This window comes from Odontesthes bonariensis, chromosome 16, assembly GCF_027942865.1.
Source record: "Odontesthes bonariensis isolate fOdoBon6 chromosome 16, fOdoBon6.hap1, whole genome shotgun sequence".
NCBI classification, from domain to species: Eukaryota; Metazoa; Chordata; class Actinopteri; order Atheriniformes; family Atherinopsidae; genus Odontesthes; species Odontesthes bonariensis.
The window spans coordinates 29,343,454-29,358,899 of NC_134521.1; the positions used below are offsets into that span (position 1 = coordinate 29,343,454).

A 15,446-nucleotide genomic window follows, 5' to 3' on the forward strand; every position below is an offset into this window, starting at 1 on the left:
CTCTCTCTAAAGCTCCAACTATAAATTATTTTTTACTTTAAATTGACAATAAATAGTTTTATTAGTTTTATCACTAAACGTCAAACTGGAGTTTGATTAAACTACAAATGTGAGTAAAAAAATTTCCCCAGGCACTAGTTTCTATATTGACTCTAAATTGTCTCTTGGAGTGAGTGTGAGCTTGCATGGTTGTGTGTCTCATGTCTAGGGTGTACCCTGCTTCTTGCCCAGTGACAGCTGGGATAGACTGTTTGACAGGTTAACACAACATAGGCTAACACTCCTGTCTTGCACCATCATGTTTCTATCAGTAAAAGAAACACCTAATTGTTCCTTTAAAATATGGCTTGTCACTGGGGTGGTACCCTCAAAGGTACTGCTGTTGTAAAGGACCCTTTTCAACTAAATGCACTTTTACAGGGTACAGTATATAACACCCCCCCCCCCCCCCCCCCCTCCCCCACCAAAAAAAAAAAAACACACACACACACACAACATTGAAACACATTTAATAAAAAATCTAAATTTATTTTCCATTTTCACATTTCAACATTTCCATTTAATTGCAAAAAAATTGTGAGAAAAAAAAAATCAGCAAAAACTTATCCACATTCAAAATCCACATTAGAGGTTGTGATTAACTGGCAGGGCTTTCTGCGGTTCAACAGGTAAAGATAAAAATTGAGGATACACTTTTTCCAGGCACACTTTCAAATTCACCCAGAAAATTCAGTGAAGAGAATTCCCAGCACTGTGGAAACTGATGTCTGTTTGCCCTACTGAGTTTCTTAAGTTATAATTGATAGGTTCAGTCATATCAAGCTTGGATTTACAATGATTTTTCATCACATATGGAGATCGTTGCTTCATTTACAGCTCAGCCATTTTTCTGTCAACGGTTTATCTGAGTCGTCATAGACTACATGATTATTTACAACCTCAAAATCACTTCCATTCACAGTCATTGTGAGTGATATTTAGTAAATGCAGACTGGCAATCATGAAGTGTTGAATTTGCTTCGTTAAATTTTGATAATGTATTTTACATGTGTTTGCAAATAACTGAAGGCAGTAATAGCTTTCAGTTGGCAAAAAACACTGGTTCTGAGATTATATATTTTAAGCAATAATAAATCCGTAAATTATAATTCACACATACACAAACTGTGATTCAGGAGAATAACTGAAACAGCATTCAAAGATTTTCCTGAATGATGCTGAAGAAGTACTTTGTTGCCATTTCTCTGGAGGCACAGGCTGAAAAGTCAGTGACATTACTGACTCTTTTTGCTTGGACAAAGACTGATTGAATTTTAGTTGCTTCAAGAGGCAACTAAACGGACCGCAACCATGCTCTCTGTGAGGCCACAGTCGACTGTATCTACATCATTATCTGAAAGAGTAAAAGAGATAAATACATTGAAAAAAGTCTGATTTTGGTTGGACTAACACAACATTCTGGTTTTCTCTACATCATGAATTTGACAATAATGACAAAATTTAAGCTATTCATACGCTTGAGACAGTTCATCAACAACAACACCTCTGCAAGTATTTTCCATACAATACAAACAGTATAGAAACAAACAGAAATACTTCATCTAACTAACGAACACATATATCCTCTGCTTAGCTTATCGTGCCATTTTAGTTTGGTTTGAAATATAATGGCGCGATAAGCTAAAAGCAAATCAAGCGGCTAATCTGGAGGAGATAAGGTTAGCTGCTGGACTGAAAAAAGAAAATAATGTGTGGCACGCCAAAGAGACCATTTTCATTTTAAAAGGTTAAATGTTAGCGCATTAACTAAGGTTAGCACCTTAGCTCGCGTTAGCGCTAATGTTAAGTAGTTTAATGTTAGCATATTAGCTAATATTAGCTGGCTTGTGTTAATGGGACATTTTTTTTAATGTTCTATTAAAAAAAACAGACAGCCAATCATTGTTTGCTCTACATGTTTGACAGCAGTGTATGGAAGTTTTTCTGTGCCATCAGAGTTTGAATACGAATTTCTAATATTGAATTTTTACAGCATCAAAATCAGACTTTGAATTTGAAAAACCAACAGTGTAAAACAAAATCAATTTCTAAAAACAAAAATCAGTGTAAAAAAATTCAACATCTAAAAAAAAATTCAGTGGAAAAAAATGCAACTTCAAAAAATTCAGTGGAAAAAGTACCAGACTCAACATCTGGGTAAACAGGGAGAAGCAATCGATCCCTGTCTCAATTCATCCACCGGCAGCCAATCAAGTTACGCTACATTGGACAGATCAGCTATGTCCACCAACGCGGGGGATGGTGCTTCGGTGAGTGAGTTTACTTTATTTGCCATTTGTGTTAGTAAAATTGAGTAATACATATTATTAATATCTATTGAGCTGATATTAGCTTGATTGGCTTGCCGTTGGATGAATTGAGACAGGGATCGATTACTTCTCCCTGTTTACCCGGATGTTGAGTCTGGTTCTTTTTCCACTGAATTTTTTTTCAGATGTTGAATTTTTTCCACTGAATTTTTAGATGTTAAATTTTTTTCCACTGAATTTTTTTTAGATCTTGATTTTTTTTACACTGTTGGTTTTTCAAATTCAAAGTCTGATTTTGATGCTGTAAAAATTCAATATTAGAAATTCGTATTCAAACTCTGATAGCACAGAAAAACTTCCAGAGCAGTGCCTTATAAAAAGATATTTTTACACCACTTTGTTTGACAGAAGCTGCAGTTAAACTGGAAAACTGAACTGAGACACTAAATAAACTCAAATGGTTCCTTGTCAATGTGAAAAAGTATTTGATCAAAATGTGAGCATAATATGAAACAAAAAATTTCAAATGTATTTAAAATTCTTAAATTCTAAAAAATTTAAATGCACAAGTCCCCTTATGAACATTTTTTTCTTTACTCAAGAATACTCAACCATAACCATTTGTTTAAATAACTCTACTTTGAATGAATGACCTTCAAATTACAACAATTGTCTTACCATTTTTTCTTTCCTTGTTGTCCATCTCAGAATCAGAATAAGAATCAAGTTTATTGCCAAGTAGGTTTTCACTTACAAGGAATTTGACTTGGTGTAGTTGGTGCAAACAATATAGAATCTATATATATATATATATATATACAATATAGACTATATCTCCTAATAGTGTAACCTAGAATTATGAATACAGAGTACATATGCACCATTTACTACTTGGGAACATAAATGTACCTTTCAGGCCCTCAAAAATTACAAATAGGTGTCTTGAGGTCCAATTATTAGCCCTATGGGGTAGATAAATCCAGACTGTACCTAGGGGGACATAAATGTACTCCTCCTGTACCCCCCCTATTTTTGACAGTATACTGTTAAAATACTTTAAAAATGTACGTTATTTATCGTCTAATGTCAGCTAATAATTCACCAAATCAATCGACAAGATTTTTGTAAAGAGTGAAAAAAGTACAGTAAATAGCAATGTAAAAATGTATTTTTGAACAGTGTAGTGAGTTTTTCTAGTTCAGCTTATAGAAAGTAATAATCTCACTTCGCTGCCATTAAAAAAAAACAGCCTTAACCTTTGAACTTTTGACCTTGACAGGCAATAATAAAATCAAAGAATTGTGAAAGAAAACTGGTGCTTTTTACTTCTCTCCTTTTCAAACATTCCATTGTCTAATTTAAAAAAAAAAATTTTTATGCCATTATTGGATAGGACAGTGGAGAGAGACAGAAAGCAGAGAGAGGGGGAACTACATGCAGCAAAGGGCCATCCGATGCGGGACTCGCACTGGGGCCAGCTGCAGCGAGGACTATTAGTACTATAGTACTTCTTGTACATGGGGCACCTGCTCAACGCACTATGCTCAAGCCACTACTAGTCATATTCAAATGGTCTATTAAGACCTATTACCACTATATCAACCTTAATATTTCCTCTTAGATGAAAGTTTTTTATCCAAGTTAAATAATAGACTTTAAAATATTCCCATTAAATTATAGACCACTGACCGCCTTTGTACTTCGTATAGTAAAGATTTGTTATCATTCATTATATCAACCGTTCTGTTATTAGCTATATTTTTAAATGCCTCCTCTTTGAGGAAAGTTTATCCATGTTTGTTAGTTTTTGTTAGTTTACTCAAATGACCTGTTATAGTTATACCAATCCTACTATTAGCTAAATTTACTTTTGCTCTGTTATAGTTATACCAATCTTACTGTTAGCTAAAATTACCTGATTGATGTTCCGTATCTGTATTTCTGTGTTTGATTTTTTGATGTTTTTATTTCTGTATTTCTGTACCTGATTGTTGTTTCTGTGTGGTAAAGCATATTGGATCACCTTGTTGCTGAAAAGTGCTATATAAATAAATTTCACTTCACTACGCTGACCACCCCATTCCATTGTCTCATTTAATTCATGTTCGGATCACCTAGGCTACTATAAAAAATTTTTTTTGATTTAAAAAAAAGGACTCCATTTCAATGTATTATAAAAGAGAATTTCAATTTCATGAACTACGCATTTTGAAAAACATTCTAAAAGCAAACTTTTTGTCTTAACTGTCTTTTATAATTATATTACCATTATTAATTTATTGAACTTAAGAGATAAATGTGATTGTGTGCAAAAATGAGTGACAACACTTACTTTGATTATTTTTTTTTCACCCCATCAGCCTATTCTGCCTTTCTTCTGTTGCTGGGTAATACACAAATAGATACCTAAATATTCTTAATCCTCTGAAGCAATGAACTGTCTCTAAACCAACCTCCAGGGAGTTTTCTCTTCCCCGTGTTTCCCTATCATCTGTATCATTTTACCCAGGATGTGGAAAATCAATGTCAGTCCAACCAAGATGTCTGCATGACCACGTTCATTGTTCCTCCTCTCCACTCAGTTCTGCTACGCTTGAATTATTCTCTGAAACTGTGAATATTTCTGTGTTTATAGAGCAAACATTCGGATGTGACACTTGGATAACATCTGTAATCAGGACGCTGGTTTGAGCTTGATGTCTCCCATTTGGCTGACACTGTTGTTCTCAGGTAAGACAGCCCTTTTTTTTCTTTACCTCAAAGAAACCCTCATAATTATTCTTAACTAGCATTTAAAGAAAATATTAGCTGGTGAGTTAGATTTTACCTGCAGGGTTTTTACCCAGAAACACTGGTTTACAAGCCTCTGTCTTTCAGATTAAGTTTCAGTGAGGCGAGGGCATAATTTCAAACAATCATGTGGAACTTATCATTAAAATAAATGCAAGGGTGCAGCTATTTTGTGCTCTTGGAAACTATATTTTAAAAAAGGATCAACAGTTTAATAATCCATTCAAACGTTTGTGTGAATGCTGTGGATTTTTAGAGCAGCAAAAAGTTCCTCCTATAGCCCAATGTGTTTGACTTCACAGTCCACCCTGTTTGTTATTACAGTAACAAAAGCAACATATTTTATATTCCTATGTTTAAAAATTGGAAGGATTCAACAATATACAAAGCTAAAAAAAACCACATATATACCCTGCTCTTTTCATCTATATGTAATGTTATTTTTTAGCGATACATCACTAGTTAGCAGAACTAAGTAACCTGTTGAAACCACCGCCCCACCTCCACAAACCATTTCTCCCTATCTCTAAGGCATTGGTTAAATAGCCAACAGATACAGAGCACATTCCAGGTTAGGCACTGCAGATTCTGTATAACTTCTCTAGATCTCCATTAATGATAGGAACTGAGGAATTACTCATATCATGCCGCAAAATTTTACAAGAAGCCCCAGGTTTTATGTGCATCCTTTAGATTGTGATGAATGTTACACAACCCCAACTCAATCAAACAATCAAAAATATCTGTGTGCAAGGGGCACGGCTGAAACTCAGTGCTGGATTCCTGTGATCTTCGCGCCCTTATCAAGTTCAAGATGAACTAATATTTGATGAAAAAATTGTAAAATGCGTCACAAAAAAACCAAAACAAAACCTCACAATGTTTTCTATATGCTATTGTGATTAAATATTGGTTTCTGAGATTAATAAATTATTGTATTCCGTTTCTATTTACATTTTACACAGAGTCCTAACTTTGGAATTATTGCTTGAGGGTGCTTGCACCACTAAGTAAAACTGAAACATAAACTGAAACAAAAAAAGAGAAAAATAACACACACACATGCTGCATCAGTATAAGGTAAAAGTAAAACGTAGCTCTGTCAAGGGAGTTTGCCAAGGCCGTAACCCATCTTTGACTTTTAGCTCATCTGGCTGAATGTGTGCCAGAGAAGCCGAAGAGATCCACTTTGAACCAGCTGACCAGGACTCTCCTGAGGAAATACGACTGTGGAGTTCGGCCTGTTCACAACTGGACCAGTACAACCACTGTCTATGTCGACCTCACACTGCAGTCTGTCCTCGATGTGGTACATCAAACTTTGAATGTTTTCTTTACAGAGAATTTATAGATTTTTATTATTCATAAAAAGATTTCATTTAGTGTCATTGAAGACTTTTTGGCAATTTACAAAGCAGACAGGGAATTTCCCTCGCTTCCCAAGTTATAATCCATCTCAGTCCAATTTAGTGCAGCACAGTAGAGCTCAGCATAATAGTATTCATAAAAAGCCGGTTTGCAAAAAGTTAATGTAGTTCAGGAAACCAACTGATTTAATTAACTCTTAAGTTCAATTCAGTGTGCTGCTCTGAACATGCAGGGTCTTTGATGATAGAGTGTATAAACAAAAGTCATTCCTCACTAAAGATACACATGACAGCCTGCTGGGAGGTTGCCAAAAAGCACCTGAATGACTATCAGACCATGAGAAGCAAAATCCTCATGAATATTCAGCTATCACCATACAGTTTCAAATGGTGTGTGAACAAAACATGTCACTTAAATTCTTTATTTCTATAATGACTTCGTTAATATTTCTTACAATGTAAAACTATGTATACAATGGCATTTAATGACAATGAAAACAACACTTTCCTGTTCCCAGGATGGAAAGACTCAGAGCATTACAACAAGTATTTGGTACAGACAGGTAGGTGGCCTCTTACTTTTTGTTTCTCATTATAAAGAGGTTAAAGAAGTCCACATTTACATCTTAATCTTTAAAAGAGCTCCATTTATCTCCGATCTCATCACTGAGTTCTACCATTTATTCTAACTTCAAACTTTGGCAATGTGTGACAGATAACGGCATCTGATAGAGGCCGACTTTCAAATGTGTGAAACAGTTGGGTTTCATGTTTTTTGTGTTTATATGTTTATGTTTATATTGAATTCTGGGAGGAAACTATTCTGTTTTGCAACCAACTCTTCTGTTTTCAGATCTGGAGAGATGAGTTCCTTGTTTGGGACCCAGAAGAGTTTGATGGTATCAATGAGATCTCTCTGTCATCTGATGCCATCTGGGTACCTGATGTTATTGTTAGTGAATTGTAAGAAGTTCCAAAAACATCCTAAAACATTTTTAATTTGTATTCACTTGAATAATGTTTGGTATTACCTCAGTGTAAAGTATCTTGATATTTGGTAAACCTTAGGAATTTATCATTTTATAATAAATGGTTACCCATTGACCACCATTTGGTTCAGTTTTGTAGCGTACTGGCCTCAGTAACAATGTCCACCATAAATTCATTTGTTTATGAAGCAGTTATGATTTGAATGACATTTTAATGTATGGCTGGATACTTGTCTTTTCCATGTTACCCAACTTATTCTCAGTAAGATTGTAAAATATTGACTTAGATAAGTACTTAATAAATGATATTTAACAATATTAGAATACGAGTGCAGGAGAGAGTGCTTAGTAAAATCTTTTGTGGCAAGGCAGGCTGGCTGATTTCAGAGTGTGTCCTTGTTTCTCCTAAACAAACAAAAACTACTAGTCATACTCTGTGGATCTTTACAAATGGACATTGGGTTTTAGCTTTAGAACAACAACCTTTGACATAACATTTAGCTGTAATTTAAATCATTTGTGATAAATGGTTTAAAACCCATAAAACCATTAGATTTAACCATTAACATGCCTGAATGTTGGATTTGTCTGAGAACTGGTACATGGAAAATGGTCTTATCCTTGTTATTGCTATCATCGTTTGCTTTTATACTGTATATTTGTTACTGGTGTTGTAACATCCCCAAAAATCAGTAAATCTTAACATTAAATCCCACTATATGTAACTAAGATGAACACATAGCACATGGAGCATTGGACCTGAAGGTGAGCCTGACTGGTCAAACATCCACCCTAAAGTTCACACCCCTCCTCTGTTTTGTGTGTTTCTCAGTGTGGAGGAGGGGAAGTCCCCACCGATCCCGTATGTCTACGTCAATTCCTCTGGCTCAGTGAAGAACTACCGGCCCATCCAGGCTGTGCTTGCTTGCAGCCTGGAAATGTACGCCTTTCCATTTGACAAGCAGAACTGCAGCCTCACATTCCGCAGCTGGCTTCACTCAGGTCTGTTCACAAAACCTTTGTTTTGTGGTTGTCTGTAAACTGTCACACCCAGAGAATTTGCAGGACACAGGAGCAGGTGTTGTAAATCCAAGGTTTTTATTTCAGGAGGAACACGGTTGTCCAAAACTCTCCAAGAGAGAACAAAAAGGACTATGTAAGTTATCGATAATATTATATACTTCTCCCAAAATGAGAGAAGTATATCTATGAAACGTTATAGAAATAATAATCACTCCACTGAGGAGGAAAAACAAAGGCTTCGAAACTTTATATTTAAACGAATAATCACTCCTGCTGCGGAGGAAAACAAAAAACCTCTCCTGTAAAAATAGGAGGCACTAGGGTATGAAACTTTACTTGAAACAAAAGATCACTCCACTCAGAGGAAAAAAGCAATAACGCTATCAAACTTAAACTGCTCTTTAACAAGGCTATGATCACAAAAGTTATCCAGAAAACAAAACTCTCTTAGCGAGGTCAGAACTATAGCATGAAACATGGACTTAGGTTATACGAAGCCGAGAGTGAAGCACGTTGGGGACAACAGATAGGACACACTGGCACGAGACAAGGGGAGACGTCAACTCTTATACACACAGGGTTAACGGGGAACAGGTGGAATCATTCATGCGACAATCAGACTGGCACACAAGAGGAAGAGCAAGTGACCTGAAACGAGAGGAGAGTTACTCTTTCAAAATAAAACAGGAAGTGACGAGACAAGACATGGAGACGAGACAAAAAACCCACTTGACCTCACCGCGGTGTGACAAGCTCAGTAAAGTCAAGTTATTCTCAAGAAGTAAACAATTGTTGCATTTTTCTTTTTTCATTAAATTTTTTTTGTTAGAATGTTTTAACGCCACATCCTCATGAGAATATGATTCAGGTATTTGCCTCTGCTTATTCTTAGAACCTACTAAACCTCCTTAGCTTGGCAAAAGCCGTGCAATGTAGGTCAATTGACTGGCTTCTTTTGGAGTGTCAACTGCTAAAGTAGTTTGATAAGTTGTCAAAAAGCTGGTTAAACATGGACATTGACATTCCATTACTAAAACAATTATTTAAACCCAGTAATCAGGAAGGATACAACATAAAACTCCAAAATCCAAAGTTTGATCAATAGCTTGATTTGGAGATTTAGGCTGAGTACACATGAACAGAGGTGTTTTAGAAAACTGTTTTTTCATCATCCTTTAGTTAGAAAACCCCCCAAAAAAACACATCGAACACAAGTTCCACAGTGGTGAAAGCTTCCTGCATTTACACAGGGTAAAAGTGTAAATGCAGGAATTCCTTTTTGTCCAAACCACTTTTAATGACAATCCTAAGGCATTTGCTGGCATAAATTGTCTCCTCTCACCTCATATACTTCCTTTTCTGACAGCACAGACAGGTGACCTTATTATGGCTGTTTCTCCTCAATGTGCAGATAAAGCATCTCACTGCAACCACTTTAACCTTAAAATTGTCACCAACCCAGTGGTCATCTAGTCTTCAGTGCCCAAACTAACAGTTCTAGTTCTAGTTTTGCATTAACATGCAAAGGCATGTTTATTTGTACAGGGCCCTGGTTGGACATCTGTCTTTGTCCCTACCAAACCCCATAGATTGTGTGCTCCTGCAGGCCAGAACTATTACATTAGAAGAATATGCAACTTCTAGTGGTAATGAGAGCAACTGCATATGAATGGTAATAACATAATAACCCATAATGTCATCCATGAGGTTGACAGTTGTGTTGTACCTCTAACCAATGTTTTCTAACCCTAACCAGTTTAGAAATAAATTCTGACCAAGTCACGACCAACCAGAAAGTAATAAAAGTGTTTTAGTTAAGTCTTATTGGGTTATTGACCTATCAATGTAACTCAGAAGTAAAAAAGGTTAAGGTTAAACTTATGCCGTGAACGCATTAATCACTGAAAGTGCTGCGTAAAACTGCATCAATCAACCTCCACTCCTTCTTGTGGCTTGAGAATAAGCTCTGTTCTGATGAGGAGACGCTCTCTTAAGGTGAATTTCCCTCCTGCCGCATGTAGGGATGGCACTTTACAGGATGCCATTATGATCCATTTTTAAGGATATGAACAAATAACCGACATCATGTACAAGCACGGGAGAGAAATCAGTTTACTGACCGAATTATGTCTGACTCCAATAAGATAGGTGCTGATATGCCCCCTTCAGCATGTTACGACTGGGCTTTTGCCTGTTGATCTGATATGTCTCATACCAAAGCAATTGATGAGTGGGTTAGCTAGCAACAAAACTGCAGTTAGCCCACTCCTCCCAAACGAAGGGTGAATCATCAGGACTTTTAAATGGTTTTCCAAGAAATTATTAACTCTGCAATACCATGATGAGTTAGTACAAGATGTCCAACAGGCACATCACATGAAAACACTTTAAACTCAAATTTGTTTTAATGAGGACTACAGAAACCTAGGCCCTCAAAGAGGAGGACTAAGGTGGCGTATTATGTCACATGTGAAAGCTGTGAGCAACGCTACAAAAATAAACAACAAGAACAGAGACACCAACAAGAAGGACACCTAAGGAGCACCAGAATCAAACAACATAAACAGTGTTTCAGGCCTCGAACAAAACCAATCACAGCAGTGAATGACTGGATGAATGACAATTTTCCAAAAACATCTAAAATGTATGAGTCCATGCAAATTTCACCTGACTAATCAAAGTCTTTAATAGAATAAAATAGTGAGATGTTGAAAGCTTAGATAGGCTCGTCGAAAAACTTGAGGAGAGATTTTTTTTCGTATTGCTCCTCTCAGCTAACTACTCTGTGGTATGAATATACAAATTCTAGCTAACCTTGCTTTTATATCTAATGGAAAGACTGATGTTTCTTACTGAAATTTATGTAAACGCACAAACTCTTTCTCTTACTGTGAGACATAATTGAAAACACACAACACAATGAGGAAATTCATATTTACAGTTTTTTTTTGTTTCGTCTCCATCCTCCATCCTCCTGCCATCTGTTATTCTGTGTTATCTTTCCCTCGGCAGTGAAAGAAATAGACCTGGCTCTATGGAGGAGTGCAGAGGCCATAGCTAATGATAAGAGGGAGTTCATGAATGATGGAGAATGGGAACTGCTGTCCATTCCCTCACAATACAGGCAGATCCAGCAAGACAACACTGACTATGCCCAAATCCAATTCAATGTAGGTACCTAACTGACTCAAACATGTACAGTCATTTTCTTTATCCAAATGGGAACAGTTTAAATGAAACAGTTGAGACAAAGGAAGAGAATAAAAAGCTGAACTGTCACCAAAACCATTCTGCCAGTTTTATCTATGAATCTAATCCCTATATTACTGACTATTGGAGGGCTATAATAGCTCTATAACAGTTGAGCGAGTAGCTGCACCGTGCTGACTGTGACTGCTTGTCGTAAACTGTAGGCATGTGTGGGTAAGACCCCCTACTCACGCATTGGAATTGCAAAGTGTTAAGCAAATAGCTGCGACCTTCATGGCTTGAGAAACAAAGTTAATTCCAAATGATGAGGCTGAGGCTGCTTCTGGCAAGTAAAGAGACAGATAGAGAGAGCTGATAGACAGGGGAGGCTGGGCTACCATAATGAGACTGTCTCAGTGGCTGCCTGATCAATGGACCTCTTGTTAGTTGGGAGCAAAATGGCCCCACAGCCCATTGCAGGTGGAGAGCAGGGATGGCTGCTATTTATTCAGCTCATAGAATGAAGGCTTTTTGGTAATGGAGCATTTCATGGCTCACTGAGACATTGTTACACTGCGACAGTTTTGTTGCTTAGAGTTGATCTGTCATTATTTCTTTTTCTTTTCTGGGAATATATATATATATTTTCAATCCCCAGTTGTGAGAAAAGGTTTGTTCAAATTTGATATAATAGTATTTATAATATGCAAATTTGTAAAAAAAAAAAAAAGTTGACCAGCTAAAGAACCCGTACAGCATTCAGTCCTTTGATTCAGTTTGATTCAGTCGCCTGTCCTGAATATGCACAGGCTTTCATGATAATGAAAAAGGGAACTCTTTCAACAGGAAGCGACTTCCAGCAGAGCCAGACTCAGTGAAGGCAGCCATCTACCTCAATCAGTTGGGGGTGAGAGGACAGGATATTGACACAAACAAACAAAAGCACAGGGCAATCTGAAAGAAAAAAAGATAAAACAGAAAGTTAATGGCATCAGTAATAGCCTTTAAATACATGGAGGGCAGACTGCAGAGGAGAGGTGCTAAGTGCATCATGGGAGTTCTGTAGGGAGGTAGATATTTCACAAGACAGAAAAAATGCCACCTATTTGATTTACAGTTTTGGTTTCCCTGAACAAATAGTAGCATGTGTTGTTACTAGAAGCCCAATTCAAGAAATTTGCAACAAGAAACTTGAGATTAGAAGAAACACCACACATATATTAGTGCGTAAGAGGATTGTGAAACTTGTTAACTTATCCGCATTTTACAAACAACACCACAACTTGTTGAAAGGGATGCCTGCTACATTTGTAATGGTCATGTAAGTTTGTGAATCTTCTTTGTGGTAGAGGCCCAAGATCAGAAACCCGACGCATGGAAAACTATTGATAATGATAATTATTTGCCATTTTTAGGCAATTAATATTGAGGGACCATTTTTAAAAGGTTGCTTAACAAAAAGTGAAAGCAGAAATTTGATAACCTCAAGAAGAAGAAAGAATTGAAAGTCTGAACAAATACAACTTGCAGGTACCTCCTTTTCCCTCTTTGCTGGGCTTCAGTTTTACCTCCAAAGACCCTTCCTGTCTGGCTGGCATGCATAGGTTAAATTTAGAAGCAACTTAACTTTTAATAGGTTTAAATGTTGGTCAGTATTAATCACATAACACTGACTAATTGGTTTGGAGGAAGCAAACCAAGTGTCATCTTGATTTTATAGCTCGCTCCATATCTTACACAGTAATGTGCCTGTTTTTGGTACATTGTTTGATTTTGAAGCACAGATTAAGAATCAAACGGTAAAAAAGTTATCCCCACGAAAACCTGCATTGCTGTTTCATTGGCGGAAAGATATGTTAGCGTTGAATATTCTAAATATCCTATTGTATGCACACAGCAAACAATTTCCATTGACATTAACTGTGGTGGACTGGAAAAAAACTGTACAAAATCTACAGAACAATCTTGTATTTAAAGTGACCTCACTGCTTTTTTTCTTTGATCTAGCTGTTGATCCGCCGGCGCCCCCTGCTGTATGTGGTGGGCCTCCTTATCCCCAGCATCTTCCTCATGTTGGTAGATGTGGTGAGCTTCTACCTGCCTCTGGACAGCGGCACACGCATTGCCTTTAAGATCAGCATACTGCTGGGTTACACAGTCTTCAGAGTCAACCTGACAGATGAACTGCCTGCTACTGCTGTCAGAACTCCACTTATTGGTAAGATGATTTCTCATTTTGCTCTTCAGTTATGTCTCTTGTTCTTGTCCATATCAATGCCAAATATTGTTGTAGCTCCACTTCGCATGTTTTTATGTTGTTGTGTTTCGAGTAAAAATCGAATTCCCTGGATAATACTATGTTGTAATCTGGCAGTCCCAAAATCCACAGTTCTCCGTCCAAAAACATTAACTCACTTTTCTAGAAACAAGATTGAAAACAAAAAATTTCCAAACAAGAAAACAGTAAACAGAACATAGTCACACTTTGGGCCTGAAAAAAGGCATCTGTTTGAACTGTTATATTAGAGGCCCAGGCCACCAGAAATGTCTTTCTCTTAATATTGTCCATAATTATGCTACTCAGTAAATAACTGGGAGCTTTACTGATTTAATCTCCTTGCAGGTGTGTTCTTTGCGGTGAGCATGGCCATGCTGATGCTCAGCCTCAGCAAGTCAATCTTGGTGGTAAAGCTGCTCCACCACAGTGAGAAGGAGGTCAAGCAAATGTCATTGTCTGCCTGCCTGCTGGATAAGTATGGCTCAGCTGGTCACAGCTTCACAGAGAGTGCTTTAACATCCATCAAAACCCTTGACCAAATCAACCCATCTGGAGGTACACTACATGCTGAAAGGCTGATATCCACAGCCAGCAGGACTGTTAGGGAACTCTATTTTCTTCTTTTTCATGTCAGTTTACAAAAACAACACCATGAGTCATAGGTGAAAAAACAGCAGGATAAAAAGAAGTAAAGGCACGTTCTATCTCTGTGAGAAATCAAATGAAATATATAAGTTTTTGAAGAATCTTTTTGAAAGAATTTTTCAAAACAAACGAAGGGAATCGTCCCATCACTACTAATCGTTTTTTGGTCGTTCACATTTATTTTAAAATCTGCAAAAATCTCAATTCGTTATCCGCTTTTCTGTTTTCATAGATTACGAGCTTGGAAACTCACTTGACGAAGATCTTCTATCACTGACTGAGATTGAAGATACCTCCTCTGGACTGGAGTGGCTCCTCCAGGAGCTGGTTTCCCTCCGCATGGCTTTTTCCCAGGACGACAGCGAGTCCTCGGCTCAGACGGAGTGGCTGGCCCTTTGCTTGCGTCTCGACCGTTTACTGTTCCGCCTTTACCTCTTTGTTCTTTCCTTGTATACAAGCACGCTGCTGCTGCTTTGGGCCAGCTGGAGCTTTGCTTGACAACATATTTAGATGCAAGGTTTTGAATGCTGCAAATGTCATAGTTAGTGAGAAAAGTCTTAATATATTCTACACAACCAAACTGATTCAGTTTCACTTCTACATATGTTGAAGGAAACTTATACTAGAGTATATTGTACTTTGCCATTGTTGCCAACCTGCATGTTTTCATAGTTTTATTATATTGTGTTTTTTTTTTTTTTTTGATGATGCAGTTACATGCAAAAGTATGAGCACACCCGTGTCAAAATGTCTGTTTCTGCCAAAATGTAAGCAAGCCAAGAATTTTACATGTGCTGCTCTTCCACTTGGTCCATCCACCTTAAAGTCAGGGTGTGATGGAGGTTTTTGAGGTGCA

At 37.2% G+C, this 15,446-nt stretch overlaps 1 protein-coding gene across 1 annotated transcript; it reads left to right on the plus strand.

Annotated features, from left to right (window-relative positions):
- Position 1: 1 nt before the first annotated feature.
- Positions 2-15,118, plus strand: htr3b (5-hydroxytryptamine (serotonin) receptor 3B). Its single transcript, XM_075486874.1, has 10 exons — positions 2-109; positions 4,945-5,039; positions 6,245-6,408; positions 6,985-7,029; positions 7,320-7,429; positions 8,288-8,457; positions 11,491-11,648; positions 13,675-13,885; positions 14,291-14,500; positions 14,823-15,118. Exons 2-10 carry the CDS (start codon positions 5,006-5,008, stop codon positions 15,086-15,088), a joined length of 1,368 nt encoding a protein of 455 aa, XP_075342989.1. The 5' UTR covers positions 2-109; positions 4,945-5,005; the 3' UTR covers positions 15,089-15,118.
- The last annotated feature ends 328 nt before the right edge of the window (positions 15,119-15,446 follow it).